Genomic DNA, 24,532 nt, shown 5'->3' on the forward strand with positions numbered 1-24,532 from the left:
AAAAGTAAAGAGGAAGCATAACGAAGATGCGGGTATCCCTCGAGGGTCCCAGCCCATGCAAGGAAATAAACTCGTTGCGCATACAAGGTGTATCTGTGGAATGGCTGATCCTAGAGTCGATTTTTTGCATGGCAAAGACACGAAGCCCGCCTGAAGAGCTAAATTTCTGTTTCTCACAGGCCCAGGCCAGGAGTTTAGCCACTGGTAGACAAAAATAGCACTCTGTACAGCGCTCGGTACGCCATGAACTATTGACACCGTTGGCTAAGCGATATCAGAGCTCTCAAAGCGCACACTCTCAGGCTTTCCCGTCCGCAGGATGCACTGGCCAAACACGAGCTAGGCCTGGCGGAAAGAAAATGGGTTTTCGACTATCTTGACCCTTGCCCCCTAATCAGAGGATTCGAGTGAGGCATCATGGCCAACCGGGAGCCGAGCCAAGCGTCGATCAGATCTGATCAGTCCTCTACCCAAAGAACAGAAGGCGTCCTTGTCAACCGCCACGAAGCCAACTCTTGCCCTCTTCCCCCCTGGTCGGCCATGTCCACCCAAGTGGCCACCCTGGGCCCGTCACACACCATAGCGCTGGGAGTCCCGTCCCGTGCGCATAACGGATGTCTGCATCCGCGCTCCTTGCCTCGCTCGTTTTCTGCATCCCGCGGCTGGTCCAGCTGTGGGACAAAGAATCTTGTTCGGGGGATGCGGTGCGACTGGTCGGATGGCTGTTGATTCGTAGCTATTGCGAGAGGTCTTCATTCGAGCCAAATAACCCTGGAAACTCTAACTGCCTTGTGCGATATTTGGAACACCCTGCACCCGTTATCCATACCGATATTATCCTCTAGCATGGTCAAACGGAGCGAAGAGATGGCCCCTCTAGGCTATGTCTCCGTTGCCGTGACATGGTTGGAATGTGGTTGTGTCGTTGATGTTGCCGGTTGAACTCGTGATAATTACAGGGTGTATGATATTGATGACTAAGTAATAAAAAGAGAGCCTAGGCCAATAGATGGCCTGAATAAGATAAATACATCGTATATCACAATACACGACTCTCCGCTCATCCCCCCAGCACGAAAAGTCTTCGTCTTCGTCTTTTCAACTCGAGAATGACGACAGAGAATTGACTGATTCGGCTACGGTTTAGTATTCTAGACCTGTTAAAGAAACATGCGAGCTCACAAACATTAAATTGCCTCTCCCAAGAACGTTTCTAGATCCAATCCACGAGGAGAGACTGCGATTTTCAGGGTCTACCCTTTGGACCTTGAGCCTCCGAGAGCCAAGGCCTAAGGGATGAGAAACTATTGCGGTTGAACCCTTTATAGGTGACAGATCCCAAGTTCTCCATACAAACTTCGCCTGAGCGTGTCATTCGAATCTATCACCTTTTTCTAGGCGAGATAAAGGTCCCGTGTACCCACCGAGACTCACTTTCAGTCTCAGTACCGGGGAATCTACGGATACCTCAAGCAGGGTTTGGAATAAAGTACTCTGTTGTACTCCGTACACCGCATGGAGATGCTAAACCGGTTGTCTGCAGAGAGACTGATGCAGGCGGTGTGCTAAGCTAGCTCAGATACTGGGAATCCCTCGAGCTCAAAAAATCTCCTCTTATGACTGGAAGACGGCATACCGGCTGACACCAATCGATGGCCAGGAATGGAAGACAAGTCTTCCCACTTGGCAATATCTAGTCTGGCTTACAGATAACGGCTCGTCCAATACTAAATCCCAGCTCAGCATTCAAGGGACTGATGGAAGCCTGAGGCATATTTTTCCTACCTTAAATAACCTTATAAAACTAGGAGGAGATCAAGCATATGAATGCTTCTTGCTAAGCCGCAAATGGAAGAGACTCGCAGACACAGGGTAATAGTAGGAGTTAGCCTTGATTTTTTGACAACAGCAAGTCCATTAAAAAACGCAAGGAGGAAAACGCGGCTATGGAATATGACTGTTACTTGAACAGCCCACAAGGCACCCCAGGCAGTTTAAGCCGCCCCTTGTTTTCCTGTTCCGGGTCCCTGGGCAACCACCACACAGGCAAGCTGCACGTTATATCGTGGTGGAGTGCAGATACATGGCAGGGATTCTCCATGTCTTCGTACTAATATAAAGAACCTCATGGGGTTGAGTGTGGGTATTTATTTTGGATTTTATATATTATCCAGACGCAACATCGAGTCTGCTTTGTCTACATGGGGCCGAACTCTAGAAAACTAAGGTTTTAATAGTCCGGAGAGAGTTCCTTTCTTGGACCACGACGATAACAAGGGGAATCGCACGTCAGGCGCTGAGGATGTGGGAGGTGGAAGCGCAGAGGAGGAAGAAGCAGGTGAGAGCGGCGACAATGATGGCTGCGAGGCACAGGAGAGAGACCACAAAGCCCCACGAATGAGAGGCTGGTTACACTGCAGAGCAAAAGCAAAACCCAGGGATCAGGTGAGTCTCGGGCAAGAATCGAACCCATCAGAAATCACGATACGCGGCCATCGACCTGTCGCCCAACTGCCGTCTGGCTCTCGCTTTTCAGCCCCTCTCCCCTTGCTTTTTCCCTTATGCAGCACGTTAATATCCAACTTGATTTTCAAGCGTCAACGGATGCAGAGCTGATATGTAGGTGTCTAGGCGAGAAGAGAGAACGGACGTCGGCTTTAGGTTCAGGGCCCCGATAAATTGACCCAGGGATCAGGATGAGTCATCAAACCTAAGCTCTGTCCATTAGGCCCACCTCCCGCTTTACCGCCAAGGGATCCACTAGTGACCGCTACAGTTTAGTGCCGCTCCCCCTGTCGCTATCCCTTTGATAGTCGCTCTCTCGACGGGGAGATCAAGCAGGATATCACTCTCGTCACCTCTCCTCAAAAGAAAATAAAGAGCTCGGAGAAAAAAAACAAAAATAGAACTGCCCAAGGACCAGGATCTGCCTCGGCTTGCATACCTCCCGTTAACTGGCTATCATAACTAGCCCGGAAGACGATCCGGCATTACGGTTTTCGCCTTTTTCATCCTTTGTGCAACTCTTACCTGGAGCATGATGACCATACCAGAGGTATATGGGCTGCATGTGTCGCATGCGCTGGTATACATATATACGGATCACGGAACCTAGCTTTCTAGTTTTCTCCCCTTTCCCACCCGATTTTCGTTTTTTCAGATCTATAGTTATACGCTTGCGAGGCACGATCAGACGAAAAATGTTTTGTTGCTCTTATCTTTAACGCCCGCTATATTCTCGCTTCCTTCGTGCTTCCTTTCCTCGGGATGGATAGTTCGTCTTGATTCTCTCTGATTTTTGTCTCGGAGGGGAATGCGTGTTTCGTTTAAAACATTAAACAAGCGACTTTCCTGCTCGGATATCGTTTGCGACCCCTCCTAGTCGCGGGTGATCCACTATCAGCGACTACGATGGCTCTACTACCCTATCAGTCCCCGCCTCTCCTACCGCTCGACTCTACTCACCGAGGGTCCCTGGTCGTCATTGCTGGCGCGATCGCAGGTGCCGTCACCTTGACCGGCCTACTCATCAGGCTGTACATTCATCTCGCCATCAACCCACATTATGGGCGAGATGACTACTTTCTTCTGGGTTCAGCAGTAAGTATTTACTCTATGACAATTAGTGCGGCAATCTTTACTTACATATGGACTTCTAGTTTGTCGCTTTGTGTCAGTCTATATTAATATTCGTCTCCGTATCCAAGGGGTTCGGCACTTCTGCCGACCTAATAGATCACGACGATCTAGTGACCTTGCGGCGGGTAAGTAGCTACTCCTGATATTGCCATACGGACTCTTAGGAGAGCTCCGGCTTACTCAGGGTTAGGCTTTCTTCTCCAGCGAGATTCTATATCTCGTTACTCTTTACCTTGCGAAATGTTGTGTTATTTGCATATTTCTCAAATTAACACCCAAGAAAACACATAACCGTGCTACCTTGGGAACACTTGTTTACTGTACACTATGGGCTATCGGTTCAATCATGGCAGTCGGTATTAGGAGTGGTATCCTAGATACGCACACTGTGAGGGCCGTTAGCGTCTCCTATTGCAAACTCAAGGTAAGCTTACCCTCATTAGGTGTTCAAATATGTATAGTAAAGGCTGACATGTCTACTCAAGCTTGTCAAATGGAAATTCATTGTCTCCTTTGACGTTTTATCCGAAGTGATAATATTTCTTCTCGCGGTCCACCTCATCAGAGAGCTTCAAATGCGACTTCAAACAAAACTTGTGGTTCTCAGCGCCTTTGCTGCCCGATTACCGTGAGTTTCACCTAGGATAGCGCAATTCGAAGATTTGACTAAAACTAATGCACACCTATAGGATAATAGCTCTAGCTATTATACGGCTTCATTATCTTGACATATGCGGTGAACAAACGAATCTCACCCTGGATCTAATCGACTCATCAGTCTGGACCCAAATCAGTCTGAACTACAATGTGATCGCCTGCACCATCTTCGCACTCAAGCCATTTACAGCAGCCGTAAGCACAAACTACGGCACAGCAGGCGACCAATCGCTACAAAACTCCAAAAATAACAGCAACGGAAGTACTGTTGACAATAGCTACTCTCGCGATCTTGAAAGTGGTACATACACCTCGAGATCGAAAGAGCATAATTTCTCCAGGCCTTACACAGGTACCAGCTCACAACACGGTCAAAAGAAGCAAAAACCACGAAAGATTCAACTTTCTACATCTTTATCCCGATCAATAGCGGGCAAGGAGGCTAAACTCAGCCAGCACTCTTTTCCTCGATTTTCACTCTTCTCTCCAACATCACCTACCGCACAACATCAACGTCTGAAATCATCGGACGAACATCATGAAATGACATCCATAAACGCGAATGCACCACCAGTGCCATCGCTCCCACATAATCAAATATCCAAAAATACCCATACACGCACCTCAAGTCGTGGAGTCCGAGTGCCGTTCCTACATAGGGGCGAGAAAGGGGGTTCTGGGTCGATGGATTCCCACGGCTCTGTCCCTGGAGCCGGGACGATACATGGGCCTGGCCCCATGGCGTCAGACACAATCATTGACCCTCCGGCTGCGGCGGCAACAACAATAACTACCGCTATCACTGCGGGGGGAGGAGATAGGACAGAAGCGAATCCCGAAGGGGATTGGAACGATGATAAAACAAAGTTAATTATCAAGAAAAATATAGAATATACTGTTCAGTACGGAGACTGAACGTGTACACTTCTGTATATTCCTCGATAGTTGAAGTATGTACGTATGATATGAATAGCAATGATACCTGTCTTTTGACACAGTTTTTTTTTATCAGAGAATGGAAGGTAAAACATACTGATTAATTTGAGATAAGAACGACAAGTAAGAACAAAGGATAAGAAGAAACGGTTAAAGCAAATGGAGTAGAGATACAGAATAACTATAGGGATATCATGAACTCAAAACCACAATGCCCATGATACACCATTATACACATCTGTCATGCAGAAAAATGATACAATAGGAACACAGGAAAAAGGGATATTTAGACAAGAGGCAAAAGCATGCATGGAAAAAGAAGAGTAGAGGAGTAAAGAAGAAAGACAAATAACTGACAAACTCCATTTCGCTTGCTCCTAAAACCAGAAACCCAGACACTTTTTTTGTGATTTGATTCTTGTTTTTCTTCCATGACTATGTTGTGTTGTGTATGTCATGATTTGGATAAGACGGGAGTTTGTTGATCATTTTTTGAACATGTAGTGTCCATAGATGCCGCCGACGTCGCCCACAGAGACAGGGATCTTGCGAGTTCCCCACCAATGTGCGCCCATCTTCCAGCTTCTCTGGCCGTCATCGACAGGCATAGAGGGATCACCGCTGGGTTCGCGAACATACCAGCCTCGCCTACCGAGTTCGCGGACAACCCATCCGCTACGGTTGTTGTTGGACTTGCTGCGAGAACGCAGTGGGGCAATGATACGCTCGCTCATCTCAATGACAAGTAACGGGTAGCTCTGGGGAGTCACCAGCAAACAAGACTTGGAGTTGAAGAGGGCTGCCTGATTCAAGTACGGATTACGAGTGAGGTCAAGATAGCGGAGATGAGAGGGCTGCCAGGGAGTCGCGTTGGATGAGCCGCTTGCTGAGGAGGGCGGAGGGGCAAAAAATGAGTTGATGTCGTCGAGAGTGAGGTCTGCAGAGGACAGGCCTAATTCCTCGACATGCTTGGAGAGCCTGAGGAGGTCAGGCATATGTGCGGAGGTGATACGGGCTCCCCCCAGGTTGAGAGAGCGGAGGGTTGATTTTAGGTGTGGTAGGAGGTTTGGTACATCCGCCTCCTCGAGGATTCGATGGCGAGATGCGTCGACCATGAGATTGAGGTAGACCAGAGAAGAGGTTACTGCTGGATGGGTAGAGAGGAACCGGACCACCTCTGGCCCAGTGAGTTTGGTGCATCGTGAGATGTTGAGATGGGTGAGCCGAGCAGTGTACGGGATCAGGAATAGAGTGCTATTGCTGATCTGGGTATGAGCAACGTCAAGATGGGTGAGGTTGATAAGGCGGGGAAGAAGAGACTGGAAGGCCTCGTCGGGCAGCCCAGTACATTCGTGAAGGGATATACGACGGAGATTTGGGAGAACACTGGGAAATTTGGGCTCCTGCGTGACAGCGCTGAGAAAACCAGAGGAGAATTTGGCAGAGGAGCAGCCACAGAAGTCAATTGCACGGAGCAGGGTCTTGGTGATGAAGATCTTGCGCACAACGTCTCCGTCCACGTCATCCTCGACATGCTCCTGAAGAAGCAGCTCCTTGAGATTTGGCAGTAGGTCAAGGCACTGGAGCAGAGTCTTTGCAGTGAGGTTCTGGATTTCAACATTCATCTGCTGGGTGCGTCCGAGGCCAACAGAGGTAAAGTGTGAAAAGTCTAGTCGCCTGACAATAGTGCCTAGAGAGGGATACTGGCGAATATGGTTGAGAGCCTTGGAGAAGATGATGGAGTGGGGAATGGTAATGTGTCTGTACAGCACTCCCAGGGTAGCCGAGTGCAGAGTTCGGCAGGTTAACAGGCAGGATATCAAGTCGACATTGCGAGGAGTATACCCGTTTGGTGGAATATCCAGAGCCAGGTGTGATATAATTTCGTCCAGTATCTCAACCGGCAGTCTCTCCAGACAGGCTCTCTTGGTCACCCTGGGAGCTGGGCGACGCAGTTCCAGCACTTCTTCCTGGTCCTCATTTTGCTGTTGCTGTTGTTGTGCCTTTGGCGGTTCCGGGTTAGGGATTTCTTCTTCCCATGCCCATCCTCTGGCCTGAGTTCCCCCAAGCAGACGAAGGTCGCTGTAGCTTCTGCTCAGCTTTCTCCCACCGAGACGAATCTGTTTCCATCCTCGAAAGGTTCCACAGGGACAGCAGAAATCGGGGATGGGAGTCTTGAGCTCCTTGGCCTTGCTAGCTGAACAGTCAGCGGCATGCGTCTTGTCACCGGAAGAGTTGCTTTCCTTGGTATCAACAAAGGACTGAGCGATTCCTGCACACGTATCATAAATCGAATTAGCCTGGATTCCGCGGATACGTATATGACCAAATTCTTGAACAACGACAGAAAGGAGATGTACCGGTGTTGTCTTCCTCGATGGAGCCAAACGAGGCGCCTCCGATGCTGCTGGAGCGAGAGTGGGAACGAGCCTGGGAGCTGAAGGAGTCCTGCCTCTTGTGAGCGGCTGCTATCTTGAGATCTTCCACATCATCGGCATCGGGAATATCGATATCATTATCCTGGTCAAGGGCAGAAACGGGCAGCGCGGGAGGATGAGGGTTGGGCTGGTGGGCGAGGTCAGAGGGAGTCATGCTATGGTACGGGAGAGTATACTGGATGGTAATAGTTTCTATGTGCCGGCCCGGTCTATAGCTCCAGGTATGATGATTAGTACCGCTTCTTCTTGTTTTTCTTGTTTTTCTGTTTGATTTATTTCTTTTCTTTGGCTGGTAACTTGAGCTGGAGTGGCGGTTGTTGGTGTTGATTGTGGCTTTTCGGCTTGTGTAGTGAATTTGGCCGCAAAAGAAGAGCAGAACAAGAGCAGAGAACAGAGATGAAAAAGCAGAACAGCTACTAGGTTTTGTTTCTTGTCTTTCGTTTTCCTTTCGCTGTCCACTTTCTTCTTGATAGATTGATCTTTTTCTTTTCTTTGCAGTATCAACCTGACAACAGAGAGAAGAGTAATAAAATAACAGGAAAGGAAGAGGCAACAGGAAGGTACAGATATGAGCGAAGAGTCCAGCAGCAGGCAACACAGCACACCAAGTAGACAGAGATAGACACGGAGACGGAGGATGACTGGAGACTCTCCCAATATATCTGCGAGACTGACACTCTCTTCTCTCTCTTTCTCTCTTTCTCTCTCTCTTGTTGGTTGGTTGTGGTTCTCTTGGGTTGGCTGGCCCGCGTCTTTCTCGAACTGTCTATCTATACACGACCTCCGAGCCAAGCCGGTGCAGTGCCTTATTGCTATCCCACGGACAAACAGGAGGTGTATATGCAGAGGTATCGGGGGGCAGAGACAGGGAAGAAGCGGAAGACGAAGAGGTTGAGGCGAGAGGATCTGATCCTCTGGCAAGGAGGCGACTGACTTGGAAGTACCTGATAAAGTAAGCAGACGTACGGGATATTGTATTAGAACAGACAGTAGAGTAGCAGCAGAATAGAAGGCCAGGCAGACTATGATAAGTAAAAAGACGAAGAGAAAGAAGAAGAAGAAGAAGAGGATGCCTGGAGTTGCAGTGAAGAAGATGAAGTGTCATCAAGCAGGAGAAGAAGAAAAACGGCCAAGGTCGCATAGTGGAGGGAGCTTTTAGGCGTCACCTGACACGCCCGAGGCCGTCCCCGTACCGTCACTCCCATAACGCCGAACTATCTCCATCGACTACCGCCTGCAGCAGCATAGCATGGCGCCAGAAAGAAATTCACACCGCTCTCGGCGCTGTCTGCGCAGACTATTGCCTGCCGAGCTAACCCTTCTGCCTGGTCCTTTGTCGGCGGCGGCTTATGCTGCAGCGAGCTCCCCCAAGAGCCGCCGAGCACGACGTAACAAAAATTACCGGCTGGTACGCGGGCGCACTTCTGGTGTAAAACTCTAATTAACCGCAGGGTCACGCTAGTCCTGATCGGGAGACGGCCCACTCCGCCGGTTTGGATGACATAATACGCAGCTCGTCATAGTCGGCGGAAGAAGCGCCATAAAAAGGACCGAGTGGGAGAAGCAGAAGAATTAAAAAAGACGACTAAGCGGAGATAATAAGCCCGTAGACAATATGAGACATAATTTAGTAAAAAAAGAGATAGCAAAATAACGAGTGGAAACCTTCTCCGTCGTCTCGCCTTTGTTTTTGTTCTGTGGAAATTGAGTTTTTTTTTGGGACTGCGGGAGACCAAGCTTTGTCACATGACCTGGTCTAGCCCTAGCTGTTGTCCTTCCATCTTCCGTCTTTGCTGGTGGTTTCCTTTCAACGTCAAGGAAATCATCGTGAGAATCTCTTCAGGTATTGATATCAGAGGTTGCTCGGTACCAGATTTAGCCTGCAGTGCTACCGGGATAAAGGCGAATTTCGATGTCGACCGACCAAACCCTGCATCTCTGCGCTTACCCTCCCTGTAGTCACTCCTTGGAAACCCCTTGATCGCTCGACTAGGACCTTGGCTCTCTGCAAGCCAAGATCAATAGAATCGAGCTGTGTTCTCACCATCTCCTCACTGTTGAACGGCTAGTTACATGATAGCGCTGGAGCCGGCAGCTCAGCTCGACTGAACCTGGCCCTTTTTCCGTTTGCCGTGCTCAAGATGTATAGCCGGGTACCTGGCGGCCTCGTGACAACCCTCAATCCACGATGTTGCTATAGTTCGCCCTGATAGGATCGGCTTGTGTCTCCTGCGTCATCGCATGCAAACTGACGTGTCACCAAGTCAAACTAGCCATGGCAAGGCGCTGCTTTCTCGAGAAAAACAAAGCACATGGCCACCAGGGATCAGTTATGGGCGTACAGGGTATACGGGCTGTGTTACCCTCGCTGTCAACGACGTCAGTCCGCAGTGCCCGTTTGATAGAGATAGAATAGATCTAGAAGAGATAAGTTCTTCTAGACAGCTGATTGGAGAAGATAGGAATGGTGAAAAAGGTATCTGAATTATTAATGTGGCCTCAATGTCTGCAATTTGTCCTGGTATCAAAAAGTTATCGAAAACCCCTATAACTCCTCTCCCCTGCCCGAGGGATCAATTAGCTGTCTCCCAAGAATAACGCGCCAATGCTTGATCGTAACACCAAATCAAACCCTGAATTTGAATGCCCTGATGAGAGAACCAAATAAAGAAGCCAAGATGGAATGAATTCAGTATCGCACTGCCCTGCTCAGCCCTCTTTACCTCAAATTTAATCCCCACCCCCCATCAAAATAGGGTAGTTCTTTATGCTTTCTTTTCCCTATTACAGCTCTCACGACTCCTGGTACGCCGTACGACACATTACTATGATTTCGTTTGCTTCCTGAGTAGCACGGTTGGGTAGCTAATGCCGGACCCTAAGCCAGATCCCGATCCAGATCCGGAAGTCATGGACGCTGATGAGGTTGACGTGGTTGATTTCGTTGGCTTCAGAGAAAGAGTCCGCGGCACCCCCTGGGCCAACGAGAACGTCTTCTTGTGTCGGAGCGGAGTGCCTGGGAACACCCCCGCAGTTTTCATAGACAAGTTGATGCGGGTGACTGGCGGGCTTTCTCCTTCGTTTGGATGAACGTCAAGGTGTTTTGCGCCCACCAGTTTCCGCATTTTTCTCGGCATGGGAGTGGAGCGGTATGGGTTCGCTGGTGCGGGCATCTTTACGATAGGTGCAAGGAATGGAGCCGGTTGATCCTCTTGTTTGTAGCTTTCCGTCGCTTCAGGCGGATGCTCTTCGTTTTTGCTCGTATTGTTGTTCCGTCTGCTGGATGAACGTAGGTTCCGCTCGATTGCCTCCGAGTTCTGGTAAACCTCCAAGTCAAACTCGGGAATTTTTTTCTCCCCGCAGTACTCGACTAGGGCAGCGTCGTTCCATCTGACTTGTTTCTTTGACAGGTCTCGGTGTCGATGCTGGCCATCTTCTAGATCCGTACCCAGCGCTGCAATCGCTTTATTGAGAATTGGCAACAATTTGTGTGGGGGTTTGCTGCCCTTGTTCAATCTCGTGTTCGCCTTGGTCAGAAGGGCTGTCTGCTGGTCGTCCGTTCGTTGCATAAAAACGAACTCAGTGCCCTTTCGGCGGCGTGTTGGGATCTGGTCCGGGACCCTGGGCGGATACCGGGCATGCTCGATCGTTACTTCAACAACAGGAGAGCTAGGTGCTATCGATCCATCCCAGACGTTTTCGAACGGTTTTTGGTCCGTTGATTTGGACGCAACAATGCGGGGCGACCGTCGGTTAAAATAAAAGTCGGGAGGCTGGAGCTTCTCAGGAGATAAATGTCGTCTATGCGAACGAGGTGAGTTCCCGTCCACGACTTCCAGGATGCGTCGTGCGCTGGGAGTCGGCGATTCCAGCAGACGGTCGACACTAGCATCTTTCTTCACCGGCGTATTGGCAGCCCTCTTAGCCCGTGCCTTGGATAGGAAGTCAGAAATAATCTCTGCATCGTCGCCGTCGAGAATAGCTATCTTCCGCACTGGTGAGGCCTGGAGGGGTATATCTCCTTGCTCAGGCATGACAGCCATAGGTTCCGCTACGGCATCAAAGAAGGTCTCTTCTTCGGGTTCTCTGCTATCATCTGGTTGGCATTCTGTGTGAACTGTGCTTGATTTCTCCTGGTTGACTTCTCCTGGCATTGTTCTGACTTCTGGTGCAGTCTCCTCGGGCTGAGGAATGTCTCTGGGTTCGTTGTAAGAGCTACTACAATGAACCTGCTCTTCATCAGACACCTCCACACCCTCGGTCCCACCATTCGCTCGAAGTAGGAAGTCGACTGATGCCGTTGTTTGCGCGCTCTCCGCTGGCGCAACGTATTTTCCTACATGACAACAAATCAGTACCCTCCATCATCAAGACATCCCAGCGAAGACAATCGCAGCAAGCGCAACAATAATAAGCCACTCACGTCGTCGGTCTTCCGTCTGCGCTTCCCATTTTGTCTCCAAAAACGACCGTCCACGCTCACACTCCGGGGTATGCGCCAGTCGCAACCTCTTCACGCCACGTAGCGCGGCCAGAGTCGCGGCCAAGTTGATCTCTGTAGAAAACGTATCCGTGTCGTGCATGCTGTTCACTTCTAATGACGTAGAATCGGTACACCTCTTCCAGATCTTCTGTGTCTTGGACCGTGGGAGGACAGGCGTTGTTGGCCTGCGGTCCCAGAGGCGAGTTGGTTTCTTTGACGTTGCCTCCGGAGTGAACCTAAAGCGGTCGTGATCGAACAAGCGACTCTTCCTACAGCGTGAATTAAGTTATTATTAGATTTTCACTTGCTGTCGACGTGTCTTTGCATAAGTGAGGGATGGGTGCGAAGGTGAATCTGAGCCTGCGCCTGAGGCAGAGAGGCCAGTGAAGCTTGAAGCTTGTGGAAGCGTACCTTCTTGGAGAACGCATTTTGTCCTGTTTGCACAATGATGAAAATAGATATAGCCTTTGGGATAGCGATTCGCTCGAGCAATAGATATTCGCTGTCAGTTGCAATTCCGTAGGTAAAGGGGCTGCTTGTCCTGGTTATCTGTAAACCAGCTGGCTTTTGGGTGGTGTAAAGGAGAATGAGTATAATAACATGTGCTCCGTAGTCGATGACGAAAGACCAAGTCCACAATAATGAATGTGATAGAAAGCTGAAGATATGATGATTGTTATCCTGAACTAATTCAGTCATCGGCCTGGATGGTTTGGCGCGTTTTCTTTTTTTTTTTCCTTCCTTTGCTTCTCCATGATGATGTTTTCACCCCCTGCTAGTAGCCCGTTGCCGTGCCAACCAAGGCCCCCATCACAAGCCACAGTTTCTCACTATTTCGACTATTTCGACTCCAGCTACGGAGTATTATTCATGCATGTTGCATCTGTTAAACCATTCCCATGTGCCTTATATTATGTCGTAGAAAGTGAAAAGGGTCATTTATTCGTTGCCATGATGCCGTGTTTATCATTTCGTCTTCCATCGGCTTACACCTCTATCATCAAACGGGTCACCAAACTCTCCTATTACCAGAAAACCGTTAGTAAATCTTAACGTGCTCGATAAGCCAGTTCTGGCGAGATACCGAAGTAAAAAAGACTTCCGGATAAACGTACTGAGGCTGAAGTCCTTGTCTACAACGAACTCGAGTGCCCTCTTCGCTTCTTCGTCCGCCTTCTTGTTCATCCACGATGCGCCGGGTTCCTCTCGCAGTACTGCTGGCAAATTACTCGTAGAATCTTCGGCTTCCTCGTCGTTTTTCTCAGAGATGCTAGTTAATGGCGCGGAGTCCTTGAGATTCTCGTTAAAGCCCGTCATGGCTACTTCTCGAGTCGCAGGTCCGTGAGACCCGGGTGGTGATAGCTCCGGCATTGCTGATATACTGTTCCTGGCTATCCCGGTACCTCCTGCTGGCGTCTGAGGACTTCCTGGGGTGGGGGACGATGAAGTCGAAGAGAGCATCTCGGAGTCGAAATCGTCTAGACAAATGTCAGCTTCTTACTTGTAAACCGGGAATGTGACTTCCCTACCTGCCATCTTGGATGGTCTATCTTCTGAAGAAAGCACTTTCTTCAAATTACTATAAAGCAGTTTCACTTTCCCCCAAATCCCTAAGGTAAGCTGTTTGATAATGACTTCGTCTCTACGAGCTTTTCGTCGTTTCGTCGTCATTGGAATCGTTATCGATACATGGATCACGTGATAGGTACTTTTTTCCCAATTGTCTTGAAAAGATCGAAAAGTTGACAAGTCGAAGACAGCAAACAAACCGGATATTTTGTGACTCTTTCACCAGGCGTGTTGTAAGCGTTAGACTCTTGATTCCCTTTAAATACTACAATTATCTCTTCTCTTGGGGATAAACCTAGCATAATAGTGCCCTTTCACCCCTTCGGCTGTTATAGTGCCCCCCGCTTAGGAGAATCTTGAGCAGCGTCTTTGGCCTGGACATACACCGCGATATAGACATATAGAAAGGGATCTTGTGGTATATAATAGCGTTTTGGTCTATTGTATACCCCCCAGCTGTACCATGAATCGAACAGATCGAATACCAGATGCGTGGGACGCGGACTGGGAGAGTATTGTCGATGTATGCCCCCTACCCATCAACTTATTTTTCAACCACATTATTATTGCACCATTGGACATTCAATACTGACCATTTTTTGTCAAATAGAAACCATCGCAAGCTCGTGAACCAGTACCTGAGAAAAAGCTGTCCGCCAGAGCTGCAAAGGCCCAGCGCCGAGCAGAACATGCTGAATTTAACCGACAGCTATGGGCTGAAGCGTGAGATACCTATCAATCTTTTGAATTTTCGCTTGCTCGGGGCCTAATACAGAATTTTTTGTAGCGAAACACCGCAAACGTTCCACTTCCTCGAGTCTCGGTCTACGGTTCCTTTGAAGTCCGAATACAAAGTACCCATGAAGGTTCTTGCGCGCAAACCCCAGAGCAACCGATCCGGACTTGAATCAGGCATTCAGGGACTATCAGTACAAGATCAAGGTCAGGGAGATGATGATGATGATGAAGATTTTGAAGGGAAGCCTGGAAAATTAACATACGAAGAAAGAGTCGCGAAAGCTCAAAAGGAAAGGGAGGAAAAGCAACGCAAGTACGAAGAGGTTCGTGAGAGATTGTTCGGTAGCTCCACTCCAGGTTCAGGTGCATCATCTCCTGGCAACGGCACCCCGCCGCGCCAGGGACAACATCAAGGTGGTGAGGGAAAGAAACGAGGACGAAATAACAGGTCTAATACCGGAGGCAATCGAGAAAATAAAGAACGGAGGGACAGAGATAATGCTAATGCATCTCCCAAAACGCAAGGCCGACTGTTCGACCCAAACTACTCCCCAAAAACAAACTCGAGCTATGTTCAGAGAAAGGAGAAAGAACGCGCAGTGGGTGAATTTAGTAGGGAAGCACCTTTACAGCCACAGCTGGGTATGCAGTCTCAATCTCTTCAACTGCAAGCACCCATCAGAAGTCCCAGAGGACCAGATTCTAGTGGCAGAGGTGGATTTGGCGGTTTTCCATCACGGGGTGGGCGAGGTTGATAAAGGATGCCGATGATATCTTACGATACAAACAACCTGAGACGAGTCTACTGGTATATCTCGCGTGTCAGTACTGACACAACGCCCAATTTAGCTCCATATTCTGGAGAAATATTTAATATGCACCAATACCAGATCGGGCACTCAAGCTGCTCGCTGGTCGACGTTGGACATATCGACATATCGGGCATTTACCACTCGCCAGGTAACAAAAAAGCCCTGTCTATGCTAAGATACCCTACGGGAATTACTCAAAAAAGGTTATAAAACCTACAGCTTGCATCCTGCTTCTATGGGTGAAACAAGCTACGAGCGGAATATAGGCTGTGAGGATACGTATAGCCTAAATTCTGGATTGGAGATCGGAGGTATGCGCGAAACTCATAGCGGACACATCTTCATCCACGAGTTAAGGAACTGTCACAAATGAACGTTACATTGTGATGTTTCATAAGAGGCGACTTCACCTCTTCTATACAGCGGAGGAAAGGCATTGTTATAACAGCCTGTTAAACCTTGGTTAACGAATGGTATACATGTTGGGACTAACGAATGGTGATACAAAATGGCAGTCCGTCATATCACACTACTAAAATCCTCAATTCCTGCATCCATCCCTCTCAGGGTAAATCGTGTCCGGCATTAATAGCATTAGCTAGTTGGGATGTGTTTGGACGGTTTTCTGTAAGACGATATACCTTATTTAACAAGTTGACGAGGCTGAAATGGAAGTATTTTTCTTACTCACCTGCATATCTTTGGTAGCTATCCAAGTATAAATCATCGGCACTCGTAGTGGCCATAACATGTTCATCTAACTCCACTGCTTCCATCCACGCAGCCCATCTGCTGCCCCTTTCTGGATCAGGCCACCCACGGTAGGGTTTTAATACCCGGGTAAGCCTTAGCATCCATGGAGCAAAATGGATGTCAACAAACGAGATGCTGCGACCTAGGAAGAACGGCCCATGTACATGTGAGGCGTTGACAAGCTTGCTTATATGGTCCTTTAATTGTTCAGTGATCGTAATTTGTTTCCCTGGCTCTTGTTCTTGCAGCAGCCGGTAAAAGCAGGGTATTATATGGCGGTTTATCTAAAGCGCGACATGGTTAGTTTAAATGAAGAATTAATTGCAAAATGTGTATACGTACATGGTCTGCCCATAGACGGCAATGTGCACGAAGCTGCGGATCTCCTGGAGGTAACAAGGGCTTGCCAATGTCTAAATCCTCGAGCTAATAGAAACATGCTTGTTAATACATGGGAATCTCGAGACAAGAAGGCTAGAAGTGCCTTACATATTCAAGAAGAACACTGCTTTCATAGCATCCCCAGTTGCCATGTCGAATGGCTGGCACCAGGCCACGGGGGTTGACTTCAAGTAGAGAGTCTGGTTGCTTATATGGGTCGATTTCAATATACTGATATGGTATTCCCTTGACCTCGAGGGCAATCCATACTCTCTGTACAAAGGGGCTAATGGATAGCCGTTAATTCACCGGTCTTGCAATCAATGGATACAGGGAAAACATACCAGAAACAGCTGCCATAGAGCTTCAAGTCGCTCTCCTTTGCATGTTTCTTCACGGTGGAATATGCATATCCAGATGCACGGCTATGGTATGATTTTTGCTGAGTCTACACATTTTGTTAACAGCCAAACGGAGAAATCGGGGTAGTTTCTAAGGAGTATATTGACGTACAGTTGACTTCTTCTTGTCCTTCTCCTCCTTTAGTAGATTCCTCTGCACGCTATTCTTCTTGATCCGGTCACTTTCTTCAAGGGTATGCCGATGCGGGCCTTCGACGGAGTCTGATCTTCCATTTCCCCCATTCCCATTTACACGTTGAATCGTGTAATATCGAGCCCCAGTCACACCAGGATGGCCTGGCGGCAAGGTTGCACTGGGTGTTAGTACGCCGAACGGCTGAGACCCGTCTAGATTTGAGTTTGATGAGCCAGGTACTACCAGGAGATCAGAGGGTGAAGAAGCCTGGGAAGGCTGTTCAAATCCCGATGGAAGATCCTGGGAACTATTCATGGCGCCAGGGAAGTATTCCGTGATCTTTATCTTGACGTCGCATAGATTGCGCTCTCGAGCAGTTCTCTTTCGCTTCTTCTTATTGGGGTCATGGGTCTTTGGGGTTCCTGGTGGGCGGCCTTTTAGCCGACAGTCCCAGTAATGGGATATAAAGGGCTTGCGCTTGTATCTTTGGGTGGACCGGTGGGAGTAGACATTGTCTACATGGGGGAAATATGTTTGGAACCTGGGAGAAGTTAACCACTGGGTTCACAATGGTGATATTGTACCACTTACTCCTCTTCGCTCAAGACAATCGTGTCTTCCACGTTGAACAGCTTCTCTCTCCATTTCTGGAGGTCCGGCGGGTTGGGCACGCATTTCATATTCTTGAAATGGCCTTCGTTGGCGTGACCGCTGCCCCCCTGAGGCATGCCTGCCTGGCCCGGGGACTGGAAATGGGGTATCATGTTCTGTGGCAGGTGTTGCTGGGTAAACGGCGAGAACTGCATGTCATTGTTCGTTGGCGATACGAATTGATGGCCAGCAACGTCGTCCGGGTGCTGTGAGAGTCTGGCATCATGCGGAGTGCTCAACACCATCCCGTCACTAGGGAAGGTGATGTCAACCTGGTCCATCTGCTCGATCTGCTCCAGGCCATGACCGGCAGACCGTACTGCTGGCGAAAGGTGTCCTTCTGCTGCATTGTTCAAATCCGCGTCGAATGTCCCTCGTGATGATATGCCTCTTCCGGATGTTTGTTGTTGTTGTTGCTGCTGATGATGCTGCTGTAACGAGTCGACAACCGGCGAGGCGAGCGACTGGACGGCATTGAGACTGTGAAGCTGTGACTCGAGCTCTGGATCGGTAGGCGGTGCTGTCGCGTGCTGGTCGCGCAGGTCGTGGGGGCCAGACAGCTCGCTCGGCCCGCTGTCTACCATGATGACGATGGAGCTGGCGCTGGCTAAACTGGCGATGGATTCTGCAGCGTTCCAGAGGGTGGACTGCTGGTGGCTGCGGGCAAAGCTGGGCGGCGCAGTTGAAGCGGCGTGACTTTTTCTTGCTCTCGTCTTCGCGCGGGTGGGACGCCAAGCCGGGCCAGATGGTTATTCTTAAAATGCTTATTTTCTTTAGACGGACGACCATGTAGACTCCAGAAGACGGGTGATCGGGCTGGTATAGCAGTGTATGGGTAGATTTTATAGTAGTAGATGAGCTACAGTGGCAAGAGCAGAAGTTGCAGGGCAGAAGCTGGAGGAGGAGGTGACAGCTAGAATGTGAAGGCAGGATCAAGACGAGTAACATTGGCAGCTCTGGTTAATCACACAGATGCTATAGAGATATATCAGAAATCATCTCTTCTTCCTTTTATCCGCCTCTACGTTCTTGAATGGGAACCCAGACGTCCTTTTGTCAGCACCAGTCCTCTTACTGATCCTGCTCGACCCGGCAAACAGCATGCACCAGAGTCCCATGGCAGCCAAAAAGCCTGACGCCAGCATCCCGGCTGCGAAGCCCATCTGTCCCGTGCCAGAATACCATGAGTACGTATAGCCAGCTACCACTGCATGAAAACCAGAGCTGATCAGGAGTATCGGGAAAGCATATTCCTTTTTGGGGTCGGACTCGTCGGCAGTGATCGAGTACGAAGAAGCGAGTGGTAGTGCGCCAGTCAGGATCAGAAATATCAAGCCTAGCGATACCTGACCTATTCCGCAGCTTCTAGCAAAGTATATCTCAAGTGCTAGGTAGGTTCCATCCAGCGTCAGCACATGTTGAATCTTAATTTGAACGAGCCAGGCTGGGGGGATATCAATGGCTTGGTCTTACGTGTAGGCTGCCGGGTCTCATCAACCAGCGTAGTTATTATGAGCTTCGGAGTGAATAGGAGAGCGGTGCCCTGGAGTGCCAGCCAGGCAAAGGTGCCATATGAGTACGGATAGAAGCCCTGGTGCCAAGTGTCAGCTGGGGAGGGGCAGTCCGATATGAAAGCACAATTTCCAAGGTGTCACTCACGTCCATAGCCTGGTGAACCGGTATATATACTGCTTAATTGGACAGATTTGGGGCGTTATCGCTGTGATATGCCGTCGCGTACAAAGAAATTCCTGTTGTTTTGTTGCTGTTTGTTGCTTCAGCTTTCTTGTTCTTCATTAAATAAAAGGCGATGACGTCATGTCGAGTAGAGTTCCAGCTTAGTCAGCTCACATCTGTTACAGCGACAGATTTTATTTACGTTTATCAAGATTATCAAGATCTATCAAGCAGTTTCAAGCTCATTAAATTGACCAATTTTGATCGCTAATACAACCTCCAATCGAGAGAGCGGGCGAGCATACGTATTTTTTGAGCTCTTGAACTCCCAAAAAACTGCAAACCACTGCTACAGCACTATCAATATTCAGGGTTTCAGTGTCAATATGACGATAACCGTTCGAATCACCATCATGAAGGACTAAAGCAACTAGTACGAGTGATATGACAGTTATACTTGGCTTCGCACTCTGATACCAAGCTTAGGAGCCGGCTGATCCTAACTCGGATGCGGAACCGGAGCTGAAAAGCCAGTCTAAGGGAACTGGAGATCTACGAAGTCAAGAAGGTGAGATGAGGGCACGCTACATATTTCCGCTCCAATCCAGTGCAAGGTGTTGAGCATTCCCTTATGCAATGGCTTATATAAATGACTTCACCATATAGCATTCTTAAGGCTCTGAAGGAGCTCCTCTATCTAGTTGGAAGGGAAAGGAGGCAGGCAGAAGACTTGTTGATGGAATCAAGCCTGCTGAAGGCAGGAAAAGAATTCTTCTGCGTTCGGGTAGACTCAAACCCATCCTCAGCCGTTTTTATCGCCTGACTACCACTCATATGTGACATAATTCATGTATGTTTAGATATTTTGTGGAAGAGGGAGAAAAAAAAAAAAAGATAAACATGCAATCATTACACCATACAAGGTATCTGATAACGAAAAAAAATTACATATTCCCCATCATGACTATCCCAGATTGGACGATTTTAGGTACCGTGCAAAACTGCTATCTTCGCCGGCTTGACCGTCTCCAGAATCAGCCAGGGCATTGCTATACCGCTGTGAGAGCCCGGCATCGTCTCGCTGGCTAGGTCGTTCATCCTCATCCTCATCGTCATCCTCTTCTGCATCAGAGATGGTCTCAATTTGGTTTTCTTTATCCTTTGACGAAGCTGGGCGGCCTGAAACATTCATGTCCTTCAACAGTTTTCCCAGCTCAACATCCCGTCTCTCCAGCTTCTCTTTCTCCCTCTGTTCTCTCTTCCTCTCAAGCTCAGGCTTGTAGTCACGGTCAAACTCTTTGCGTTTTTCCTCTACTGCAGCGAAAAAGTCGTCTACTCCGTCTCCCGTCATGGAGCTGACTCCCACAACACTCAAATGGTGATAAAATTCTTCGAGCATCAGGCTCATACTGTTCAAGAATGAGCCCATGTATCCACTGCCACCTCCAACTCCTCCAGTACCACCCTCACCGCCGCCAAAGGCACCGTGTTGTTCCTCCTCCGCTAGAGCGGCCTGGAACTTCTCAAAATCGGTCATCCATTCCTTAGCAAAGTCGGCATCTTTCACGTCCGTCTTATTAAAAACTAGAATCATCGGTAGCTTTGTCTTGTATAAAATGCTGCAGGCATAAAGCATATTGCTCATAAACGTGCTCGTCGAGCTTGTCCGTGGGGTATCAATAATATATGCAATCACGGTAGGGAACGACGACGCCAGTGACTCCAGAAGTATACTTCCTGATGCACTCCATACAAACACTTCTATCTGACCAGGTGTATCCACAAGTATATGTTCCATTCGCTTTGGGGCTGCAGGCTGTTCTGGGGTGGCAGCCTGCAATGCGCGCTTCTCCAGAATCCCCATTATCTGATCAATTTTCGTGGCGAACAGGTTTAGAGAAGTCAGGATGCCGCCATTTGGTCCAAGGTTGTACTGCTTCATGACCTCCTTATAGTTTATTGAGTCTCTTATGTCGATGTTGCTCTCGAACGGAACTGAATGTACTGCTGGGTCGAGGTTCATTACGTACGGAGACTTCTTTTGGCTGTACAGGTAGGAGTTAATTCTTTGCATGAACGTCGTCTTCCCGGATCCTATACAATGGCTCAACCATTAGTTTCCCGTCTTAAGCAGCAGAGCCGGCTTATTTATCAGAGAGAGGGAGCTGGCCTACCTGCCATCCCGACGCAGACAACTGCGACAGGAGGGGCTGCCATGGTTGCGATCTGGTCAATGAAGCGAAATCCACAGAAGAAGGGTTGTCAAAGGTGATAAAACAGGCCCTCGTATTCTCTAATATGTAGGAAGAGGATGACGCCTGGCGCTACGGCTGTGACCAAGCGCAACAGGAGCTGTTGTTTTGAGGTTGTAAAAACTTTTGGCGGAAGAAAAAGATTAGAAGCACTAAATTTGGTTGATCCGCGACGTCATTTTGAATGCTCCAGATTAAATCTTGCGAACCCCCGAAGCAATCTACAAACTTCAATACATACAACCAATTTCTCTCCAGGACACAATGACGTTAGAAGACTTTGAGCGAGAGCTGGCGGAGAATAACAGAAAAGAGAAAGAGAGAGAAGAGAGAGAACATGAAAGATCGAGGCGAAGACATCGACACCGCAGTGACCGTGACCGTGACTGCGACGAAGATTTTAAGCACCGCTCCCATCGACACCACCACCGGCATCGTTCCCCGCATGATAGACATGGCCGTCGAGAGGAGGATGAAGACGACGACGAAAGACGCAGGCATAAGCGATCTCGGCATTCAACGAGCAATGGCGAGGAGAGAGAGCATCGGCACAAACGACGCCATCAAGACCGAGACCGAGACAGATACCGGAGCAGAAGCGCTGACAGAGACAATACGAAAGAAGAGCAACAAGGACCTGTTGTAGAGCCAGAGACTGGGGCTAAGCTTCAGAGGGACTCATGGATGGAAGGGCCTTCAGCTCGAGATATTGATTATATACACCGGCCCAAGGAGAAACCACAGGAGACACCCGCAGCTCGGATGCTTCAGGTCGACTTCGGGCAGAAATTGCATGAAAAAGAGCTGAATCGCCATCTTCTTGACGTTGCGGAGGACGCTGATACTACACGGAAAAGTGATCCAGTGGATGTGGACTACACATTTGGTGACGAGGGATCACAATGGCGCATGACGAAGCTCAAAGCGGTCTACCGACAGGCGAATGAAAGTGGGAAAACAGTTGAAGAAGTTGCTTTGGAACGTTATGGTGATCTACGGTTCTTTGACAATGCCAGGGAAGAAGAAATTGAACTCGACCGGAGAGAGAGATACGGGAAGGATTACCTTGGGAAGGAGAAACCCTCCGGGGAACTGTTTAGAGCCCGAAAGTTGGATATGGAGCCAACTAGGAGAAATGATAGCGCAATACCAGCCTCGGAGCTTGAACCCTCAGCACAAGGGGAAACGGTGAAGACAGAACCAGCTCCGCGGGAGACCACCGTGCTAGATGCTAGCGCTCTAAACAAGTTAAAGGCTCAGATGATGAAGGCGAAGCTAAGAGGTGCATCGGATGCAGCTCAGTTAGAAGCCCGCTACAATGCAGCTGTTTCCGTAGCGGCAAACCGAAAAGAGGCCGATATCGTCGTCCTGGGGGTCATGGACAATCGCATGTTGGCCGGGGGTAACCGGGCTGAAGTACGTCCAGCCGAAACCAAACGCGGTAGAGGGAGGGGCCAGGTAGAAGAGAACGAGGATATGACCATTGAAGATATGGTTCGTGAAGAACGCAGAAACCGCGGAGGTGCAGGAGAAGGGCAACGGTTCGCTGAAAGAATTGCCAAAGATGCCAAATTTGACGTGAGTCCTGGTAGCCCTCTATGTGATATATCGTTGACAAATGCTAACTGGATATAGAACGATCTTGATTATATGGATGAGAATGCTTCCAAGCTTGCGAAACGAGTCCACAAGTCAGAAATCAACCTTAAAAACGCGTCAATAAGTGAATTCCAGAAGATGAATCGCATTCTGGATAACTGTCCCTTGTGCCACCACGAGGACACTGGGAAACCTCCCCTTGCGCCGGTGGTATCGCTAGCAACTCGTGTTTACCTCACTCTTCCAACGGAGCCTGAGCTAAATGAAGGGAGTACATGCATCGTACCCATCCAACATCGAACTAACCTTTTAGAATGTGACGATGATGAGTGGGAGGAGATCCGGAACTTTATGAAATGTCTAACAAGGTTGTATCACGACCAGGGACGAGACGTTATTTTTTACGAGAATGCAGCCCGGCCCGGCCAGAAACGACACGCAGCTATGGAAGCCGTACCATTGCCGTATAGTCTCGGAGAAACTGCCCCAGCGTTCTTCAGGGAAGCAATTCTCTCCGCGGACGAGGAATGGACTCAGCATAAAAAGATCATTGACACACTTGCCAAAGCCCGACAAGGCGGCGGAAAGCTTGCGTTCCGCAACACATTAGCGAAGGAGATGCCATATTTCCACGTCTGGTTTGAGCTCGATGGCGGGTTAGGACATGTGGTTGAAGACCCTAAACGATGGCCAAAAGGGGACCTCTTTGCGCGAGAAATTATTGGAGGCATGCTCGACCTGGGCCCTGAGGTGATCAAGCGGCAAGGGAGGTGGCGCAGCGGCACTGATAGAAGGGTTGACGGATTCAAAAAGCGCTGGAAAAAGTTCGACTGGACTAGAGCATTGACTGAGGAGTGATATATGCAAAATCCCTTCTCGGGTGGCAATTTTCATGCAACCATTTTTCACCTTTTATGTGATGATACAAGTTTCAAGCAATCAAATCATGGGTACTCCGTACTGGGGATCCTTATACGCACGGAGAACGCCGTGTTCAACGTCAGACCCTTCCGCCCAAACCCATAGGTGATATTTGATCATCTGGCGGGTCCCATCTAGCTAACTAAGTGATCTACCGGCCTAAAGTTGCACGACATGGCAGACGCCTTCATGTCAAAAGAGAATAAACGACCAGCATACATAAAGCTGCACAACGCAGTTAGATATTCAGCTTTTCTGGGGTTGTTAAACGCCTCTCGCCAGGTCAAATCCAAATTCTTATAATATCAACAACTATCGACCGTTATTTGCTTGACAGGAGCCCCTTTTTGGCCCTCTTCCGGTGCGCCGAAGAGATGCAAGCGCAAATAAGCTCGACTGAGCAGCAAACTGATGGGTTTGCTGCAAGAAATAATGATAACTATAACTAGTCCACATCGATGAAGAATTAACTAGTTAGTTACTGACTCG

The 24,532-nt window shown here is 48.9% G+C and overlaps 10 protein-coding genes across 10 annotated transcripts; 4 read left to right on the forward strand and 6 right to left on the reverse strand.

Annotated features, from left to right (window-relative positions):
• Positions 1 to 167: 167 nt before the first annotated feature.
• Positions 168 to 942, forward strand: TERG_07284 (uncharacterized protein; the record flags this gene model as incomplete). The annotated part of the gene is made up of 2 exons (XM_003232390.2): positions 168 to 601; positions 737 to 942. The coding sequence occupies exons 1-2, from the start codon at positions 418 to 420 to the stop codon at positions 940 to 942; spliced, it is 390 nt and encodes a 129-aa protein (XP_003232438.1). The 5' UTR covers positions 168 to 417.
• A 2,469-nt stretch (positions 943 to 3,411) lies between these two features.
• On the forward strand, positions 3,412 to 5,211 carry TERG_07285 (uncharacterized protein; the record flags this gene model as incomplete). The annotated part of the gene is made up of 5 exons (XM_003232391.1): positions 3,412 to 3,600; positions 3,660 to 3,764; positions 3,830 to 4,063; positions 4,125 to 4,267; positions 4,329 to 5,211. The coding sequence occupies 5 exons, from the start codon at positions 3,412 to 3,414 to the stop codon at positions 5,209 to 5,211; spliced, it is 1,554 nt and encodes a 517-aa protein (XP_003232439.1).
• Positions 5,212 to 5,717: 506 nt separating this feature from the next.
• Positions 5,718 to 8,796, reverse strand: TERG_07286 (uncharacterized protein; the record flags this gene model as incomplete). Its single annotated transcript, XM_003232392.2, has 2 exons — positions 7,593 to 8,796; positions 5,718 to 7,504 (listed from the first exon to the last, which is right to left on the reverse strand). Exons 1-2 carry the CDS (start codon positions 7,822 to 7,824, stop codon positions 5,718 to 5,720), a joined length of 2,019 nt encoding a protein of 672 aa, XP_003232440.1. The 5' UTR covers positions 7,825 to 8,796.
• A 439-nt stretch (positions 8,797 to 9,235) lies between these two features.
• On the reverse strand, positions 9,236 to 12,852 carry TERG_07287 (uncharacterized protein; the record flags this gene model as incomplete). Its single annotated transcript, XM_047748749.1, has 3 exons — positions 9,236 to 12,006; positions 12,094 to 12,389; positions 12,458 to 12,852. 3 exons carry the CDS (start codon positions 12,850 to 12,852, stop codon positions 10,496 to 10,498), a joined length of 2,202 nt encoding a protein of 733 aa, XP_047604737.1. The 3' UTR covers positions 9,236 to 10,495.
• Positions 12,853 to 13,119: 267 nt separating this feature from the next.
• Positions 13,120 to 13,614, reverse strand: TERG_07288 (uncharacterized protein; the record flags this gene model as incomplete). The annotated part of the gene is made up of 2 exons (XM_003232394.2): positions 13,120 to 13,175; positions 13,269 to 13,614. The coding sequence occupies 2 exons, from the start codon at positions 13,612 to 13,614 to the stop codon at positions 13,120 to 13,122; spliced, it is 402 nt and encodes a 133-aa protein (XP_003232442.2).
• Positions 13,615 to 14,582: 968 nt separating this feature from the next.
• Positions 14,583 to 15,215, forward strand: TERG_07289 (uncharacterized protein; the record flags this gene model as incomplete). The annotated part of the gene is made up of 1 exon (XM_003232395.2): positions 14,583 to 15,215. The coding sequence occupies one exon, from the start codon at positions 14,583 to 14,585 to the stop codon at positions 15,213 to 15,215; it is 633 nt and encodes a 210-aa protein (XP_003232443.2).
• Positions 15,216 to 15,835: 620 nt separating this feature from the next.
• Positions 15,836 to 18,178, reverse strand: TERG_07290 (uncharacterized protein; the record flags this gene model as incomplete). Its single annotated transcript, XM_003232396.1, has 7 exons — positions 15,836 to 15,897; positions 15,964 to 16,309; positions 16,368 to 16,451; positions 16,515 to 16,692; positions 16,751 to 16,854; positions 16,920 to 17,484; positions 17,535 to 18,178. 7 exons carry the CDS (start codon positions 18,176 to 18,178, stop codon positions 15,836 to 15,838), a joined length of 1,983 nt encoding a protein of 660 aa, XP_003232444.1.
• Positions 18,179 to 18,589: 411 nt separating this feature from the next.
• TERG_07291 (uncharacterized protein) lies at positions 18,590 to 19,259 on the reverse strand (the record flags this gene model as incomplete). Its single annotated transcript, XM_003232397.1, has 3 exons — positions 18,590 to 18,981; positions 19,068 to 19,185; positions 19,254 to 19,259. 3 exons carry the CDS (start codon positions 19,257 to 19,259, stop codon positions 18,590 to 18,592), a joined length of 516 nt encoding a protein of 171 aa, XP_003232445.1.
• A 976-nt stretch (positions 19,260 to 20,235) lies between these two features.
• TERG_07292 (uncharacterized protein) lies at positions 20,236 to 21,345 on the reverse strand (the record flags this gene model as incomplete). The annotated part of the gene is made up of 1 exon (XM_003232398.2): positions 20,236 to 21,345. One exon carries the CDS (start codon positions 21,343 to 21,345, stop codon positions 20,236 to 20,238), a length of 1,110 nt encoding a protein of 369 aa, XP_003232446.2.
• Positions 21,346 to 21,787: 442 nt separating this feature from the next.
• Positions 21,788 to 23,980, forward strand: TERG_07293 (uncharacterized protein; the record flags this gene model as incomplete). The annotated part of the gene is made up of 2 exons (XM_003232399.1): positions 21,788 to 23,101; positions 23,159 to 23,980. 2 exons carry the CDS (start codon positions 21,788 to 21,790, stop codon positions 23,978 to 23,980), a joined length of 2,136 nt encoding a protein of 711 aa, XP_003232447.1.
• Positions 23,981 to 24,532: the final 552 nt, after the last annotated feature.

Source organism: Trichophyton rubrum (assembly GCF_000151425.1).
Source record: "Trichophyton rubrum CBS 118892 genomic scaffold supercont2.9, whole genome shotgun sequence".
Taxonomy (NCBI): domain Eukaryota; kingdom Fungi; phylum Ascomycota; class Eurotiomycetes; order Onygenales; family Arthrodermataceae; genus Trichophyton; species Trichophyton rubrum.